At 37.0% G+C, this 6,035-nt stretch overlaps 1 protein-coding gene across 7 annotated transcripts in view; it reads right to left on the bottom strand.

Annotated features, from left to right (window-relative positions):
• Positions 1–6,035, bottom strand: part of HENMT1 (HEN methyltransferase 1) — a 37,939-nt gene that overhangs the window by 25,838 nt on the left and 6,066 nt on the right. For 6 of the 7 annotated variants that reach the window (XM_085231442.1, XM_085231441.1, XM_010715650.3 and 3 more), the window contains 3 exons: positions 5,774–5,956; positions 4,849–5,026; positions 338–2,420 (listed from right to left, as the gene is read on the bottom strand). In XM_085231442.1, the coding sequence (XP_085087568.1) occupies positions 2,013–2,420; positions 4,849–5,026; positions 5,774–5,956 (769 nt within the window). In that variant the 3' untranslated portion in view covers positions 338–2,012. The remainder of the gene's footprint in view (positions 1–337; positions 2,421–4,848; positions 5,027–5,773; positions 5,957–6,035) is intronic. The other variant, XM_085231443.1, reaches the window with a different exon arrangement.

Below are 6,035 nucleotides of genomic sequence, written 5' to 3'. Positions count from 1 at the left end.
TGCAACATAGTTCTTAAAAAAAAACTAGAAGGAAAGGAACTTATGAATTAAAATAAGGCTGTGCAACACAGTTGCATGTAATATATGAAGAAAAAAACATAATGTTAGGAGAAACAATTTTCTTTCTAAAGGGGAAAAAAAAAAGATATGAAACACCAGAACTGTGAATGCTATCAGTGAACACACAGGTATATTTTGTGTACTTTCTGATATGGGCAAACAACAGAGGAAAAGGTGAGCATAGGAGAGAAATGATTTTCTCCAATTTTTGCTAGTAAGTAATTTTCTGCCTTCTCCACACCCAACTGCTCATTCTTGCCTGCTTTCTTCTTCCTACCTGTTGAACCAGTAAAAGTGTCAGCAACGGATTAGTTGACTGAACTCCCTGTATGACCACAAAGCAGGACCTACCAGCAAGAAGGGGAAAGACAAACATTCTTAATGCATTTCTTAACATTTCTGTTACAATTCCATTGTGTTGTGTTCTTTTTAAAAGTGCATTAAGTTATATTACTTGTTCATTTTGATCTCATTTAAGTTCTCTCTCAACACTGGATGTGTCACTTTTACACGTAAGTAACACAAAATTCCATAAGTAACTCAGGTAACTTTCACTGAGGTTGCTTTTTTCCCCTGCCAAAAAAAAGTAAAGTGTTCATTGTACTTGCTAGTTAATTTTTCTACAACTCTTGTGACACTAACAGTGTTCAAGAGTTTTAATTCAGGAGGTTCTTGCTACAGTTAACCATGGCTCCATATTTTTCCAGAATAAAGCATGCCCACAGTAATCTAGAACTCCTTACAGGGCAACAGCTACATCTTCCCTACCAGATTTGAGTTAAGCTTGTTGCTTAAGCACATTCTAGCTAGAAGTCTACCAAACCTAATCCCAAAGGAGCACCAAGACTAACGTACACCAGCTTCAGGATCTTTTATCAAAATATCAACAACATATCTGCTTGAACAACCTGAAGTTGATATGTTTCAAGATGCATGTGCCATCTCCTGGTCGGTCACATTACCACATGCAACTCAGAACATCTAATTTTCATAAACTTCTTTTCATCATCCTGATTTCAGACAGCAAAACTGACGTTCACCAGTTTCAAATGTCAAGTCTAGATCTGACACAATGAATATATAATCATCAAAAGCCCAATGTGATAGTGAAAAGCTGCGCACAGTGAGTCCTGTGGGAGGACTTAACCTCATGGAAAGACCATTAATTCAATACTTCAAAGAAGACTTTAACAGTGATTTAAGCAAATGTAAACCAGGAAAGCTGGCACGCAGAATTCTGTAACTTCTTCTAGTAAAAAATGCAGTGTCAATTTTAATTTATCTGTTCCAAATAGGTCTTCTGTATATGATAAGCAATATATTCTTCCATTTCAGTACGTATGCATGTGCTAGGGAACACCAAAACAGATACAGCCAAGCATCTGTAGTCTGTCTTGATATTTTCCCCAGAAAAGGCATAAGCACAAATGTAAGAATTTACCTTTGTCAAAACTATCATTAAAAAAACAAAAGTGAACCATTTTACAAAGAATGGGGGTTAGGAGTCATTAACCACTTAAACACTGAATTAATTACAGCTGTCTCTTCCCTTTCAAGTCTTCCAAAAATTTAGAAGATATAATGTAGCCATCCTCTCTAAGAAACAGTACGTAGACCTTTTTTGGTTGTTTTTTTTAATTTTTAGAAAAGCGTGAAACATCTTTCATAGACATTAAGTTAGTTACATTAATACTTGCTCATTCCAAGCCACCAAAGATACTGTGAAGGAGATACAAACTGCAGACTTGAACAACCTCTGGTGGCACAAAAATACAGGTTTTCAAAACTGAGGCCAGGTTGGCATTCATGGAAAAAAATAAAGCTGGCAGATGCATCCTGAGCAGTTTAGGAATGATTTTATGGTTCCACTTAGCATCCAGAACACACCAATCTACAGCTACTAATATCACTGCTTTCATTACTTACATTGAACTTGAAGTAAGAAAACCAGTCTAATTCTCTTCGTTTTCATTTTCAGTATGGAGCATCACAGCAGAACAATCACTGTTCAGTGTGACCTTGCCAGTAATAAGCCTGCAAAACTTCTCAAAAGTGCCACAGAGCTGATTTACTTTGGGAAAAGAAAAAATTTTTCTCAGAGGTATATAAACCACATTTCCACTGACGAATGGCTCCATGCTTTTTTCAACAGCCAGTGTTTCAAAATCTTCTGAGAAACAGTTCACTGAACATTGCAGTTTCAATTTTCTCTCTGTAGGATCATCACATTCCTCATATTCTGACAGTAAATGGTCCAGCAGACTTCGCTTAATGATTTGTGCTCTGAACATAACTTCACTGACCACCGCATTCTGCAGGTACTTCTCATCTTTAAGACTCGGATACACTGCTTTGAAGACCTTTACAGCATGCAGGAACACACAGAACACTTACTATTATCGTAAATTCACATTGTGAATACTTGTCAAAAAACTTCCAGAATGCAAACATATTTTGATTCAATCCTGTTTCATTTTTTACATATTTTCAAATAAAGAAAAACTACACAGTATTACTTGATTTCATGTGTTGCCACTGCAACAGCTCTTAGAAAAGTTAACAGAACCTAAAAATAATAATAATAATAATAAAAGCAATAATAACAGAGCTCATATCTGCAAGTTGTACTCATAGGTACAGCCAGGTAAAGCCCAGCAATTCTTTGATGCTTTTAATCCTTCTCTTACTTCTCACATTACTGATGACGAGGTATTGGTGACAGTTTCCTGGCTATGAAGGATCTAAATTCTTTAGAATCTGAGGTTGCAAATATGCCTTTTGTTCTGTTTTCAGAATCAATTGCAAGCATTTTATCCTCAGATGCAGCAAAGATTAAAAAAACCAACACTGTGACATCAAAATCAGTAAACATGTTTTATACTGAGGTATTCTGTACTGTGAGGGTGGTGAGACACTGGAACAGGTTGCCCAGCAAGGTCTTGAATGCCTCTCCCTGGAAGCACTCAAGGCCAGGCTGGATGGGGCTTTGAGCAACCCAACCTGGTCTAGAGGGAATTGTCCCGCCTATACCAGGAGGTTGGAACTAGATGATCTTAAAGGTCCCTTCCAACCCAAACCAGTCTATGATGCTATGAGTCTATATCCCGAGAGGTTAAAGAAATCAGGTAGACAAATTCCCACTAGCTTACTATTAAGTGCTTTATACCAAAATGCTACCAACGCTTCTGCTGAAGCGTTCCCTAGAGGTGTTCGAGGCCAGGTTGGATGGGGCCCTGAGCAGCCTGATCTAGTATTAAATGGGGAGGTTGGTGGCCCTGCATGTGGCAGGGGGGTTGGAGATTCATGTCCTTGAGGTCTCTTCCAACCCTGGCCATTCTGTGATTCTGTGAAGTTTGAGTTTGTAAGTATTTATTACCTTCTGATTAGATCTTTAACTGCTGATACATTTGCACAGAATGATAACAAAAATTTGACAGTCACATTTTTGATAAGAAACAAGATATAACACTCCCCTTGTTAAACTCAAGGGGTATCGATGTCAAAACCCACTACGTAAGATATTCTATGACAAATCATAATGAAAGCAATTTCCACTATATGGCAGTCACTTGAATTTAGTTTGAGATTTGTCTGTAGAGCATTGAAGAGTACTTTACAATTCTCTTAAGGACAGTAACTGAGAGGTAAAGACTGAAGTGCATAGAATACCTTTACGGCTTAGAAACTACAAAAGACATTCCTATAAAATTGAAATATATTTCACTTTACAGGACACTTGAAGATACATATACTTAAGCAAGGAAGTGAAATGTTAAAATATGTTCAGTGAAATAATTCAAGGCCTTGTGAGTTTGGGAAAACAAAACATCAATGTATTTCTGCATTAATTACCTAACGCTAACTCTGAAGGAAAGTATCCTTTTGATTATACTACAAGGCATTTAGACACATTAGGTTTTGTGCAACATAGCACAACGTAGCAATAGATAATATTCTTAGAAGGTACCCTGCTATTTCATTTTGGATTTTCATTTCCCCCTCACCAACATAAGAGCACAGAAGCAAGTTGCTGAGACCAACGTCCCTCAGCCACAGAGAACTACATATACCGAAAACAATCAGTCCAAGAAAGACTGAAAAACAAAAACCAACCAAACCTTTCAAACAAAACATAGTCATTTTGTGCTAAAAAATAATAATTATAAAAATCCCTACAACAACAAACCAAAATTGCCCATGCGCTACAGGCTAAGAACCTAAGCCTTTGTAAAAAGCCAGCATGGGTTACCCAAAAACACTGAGGTTAGGGTGTAACAAATGCTAGAGATCATGACCAACAGCAAACAGGTCCTGACAATCCACTTCAGGAAAAGGTTTGTTAAGGCAATATATTTGACAAGGCTGTGCAGTTCTCCAAAATACATTCTTTCATACACATTCAGTGCTTTTTGTTTTGCATGTATCTGAAACAGGCCAAGTCAGCATCAGCAATCTTTACAGCCTTGATAAAATAAGAAAAGATTAGAGAAACAATTACAGAGTCAGAGTAACTGTAGTAATGGAGAATTTTTACAAGAGGGGTGATAGTCTGATAAAATAAGAATTGTTATCCATGTTGCTAATTAGTAAATTATCTGGAAGTAAGGGCCTTCATACAATTAAATACAAAAATCATGGAGACTCAGACACTTCTGAGCTGATTGGTGTGTGTTAACCAGAGCTGAGACCAGATAGCAACAGTAGACCACAGAAAGAACAGCTTCAATGGCTGTTTGTATAAAGCCTTACACTATATTTGTCCTCCTAAATGAAGAAAAGGATACTTACGGTTTTGTAAGCGGCTTCAGTGGGTTTCTCACACTGCACAAGTTCTCTAGTTTGAGGGTATTTTCTAACAAACACACCTATTTGGGTACAGAAACCGACATCTTCCATTCCTGTTGGGGGGTTCCCTACACCTGTGAATTCCACTGAGTAATCATAGCGTTGAGCAGTATCTTGAGCCCTAAGATAGATAACATATTCTGATCTTACCACATTTTCAGTCTTTTAATGTGATAAAGATGCACTCTCACAGATGAGAGAACGTGCCTGAAAATAAGCATTGTAAAAGCTTTTGCTGGATCACGGAAATGATCACATTCCTACCACAGTCTGAATCATTTAGAGTCTCAAATTTAGGCAAACAGAAATTACTGTTATATCTCACACAATACTCTCATGTTTATGCGTTTTGATAAAATTCTTCCATTGTGCCATGATTCAGTAAACCATACTTAACTTTTGTCAACACACTCTGCTACTGGACTTACTATTTCATAAACCTGCTTGCATACTCTTATAGAAAGATCCAGAGTAATCAAGCACTTTGGTTACATGCCATACATTACTGAGCACACTTTTAGGTTTACATGAAACTTTTGCACAGCGGGATATTATTATGAGAAAATGCTTATTTTTAATACTTCACACTCCAAATGCATTAACTGTAATAATGATGTATAAAAAACAAAAGTTGTAAGTATTTTTCCCAAAGCAGTTAAAGAAAAAGCAAACCAACTTGTCACAAAACATAAAACCAAGAGAACGTGCTTAACTACTTAAAACAGCAAAGCAACAATTCACCAAATAGGTTGGGGTGAAACTCTTGACAGCAAACCATATGCACAAACCTCTGTGATCATGTTTAGCCATTCCACTTCCCAGTACTTTGTATTCAAAGCTGTCTGCATATGATATTTAATAAACTCACCAACTTTGAAACTGTGCTCGGTCCCATTCAAATTTGTGGTCTGGATGCCTGAAAACAGTCACTCCTGGAAGCAATGTATTAAATTCTGAATTTGGAGTACTGATCACAACCATGCTTGGAGCCATGAAACCGAACACCACTTCAGGAAACTTCTCTAGTTCTGATTCTTGCAGGTGCTCTATTCTGTAAAGGTAAGTTTATACGTCTGTAAAAGATGTACCTGCATTTTAACTTTTTTAACTTTCTGTTTGTTAAAAACAAA

Source organism: Meleagris gallopavo, chromosome 10 (assembly GCF_905368555.1).
Source record: "Meleagris gallopavo chromosome 10, MGAL_WU_HG_1.1, whole genome shotgun sequence".
Taxonomy (NCBI): Eukaryota; Metazoa; Chordata; class Aves; order Galliformes; family Phasianidae; genus Meleagris; species Meleagris gallopavo.
Note: the sequence above shows the minus strand (reverse complement) of the source record. Positions and strands in the feature narration are given on the sequence as shown.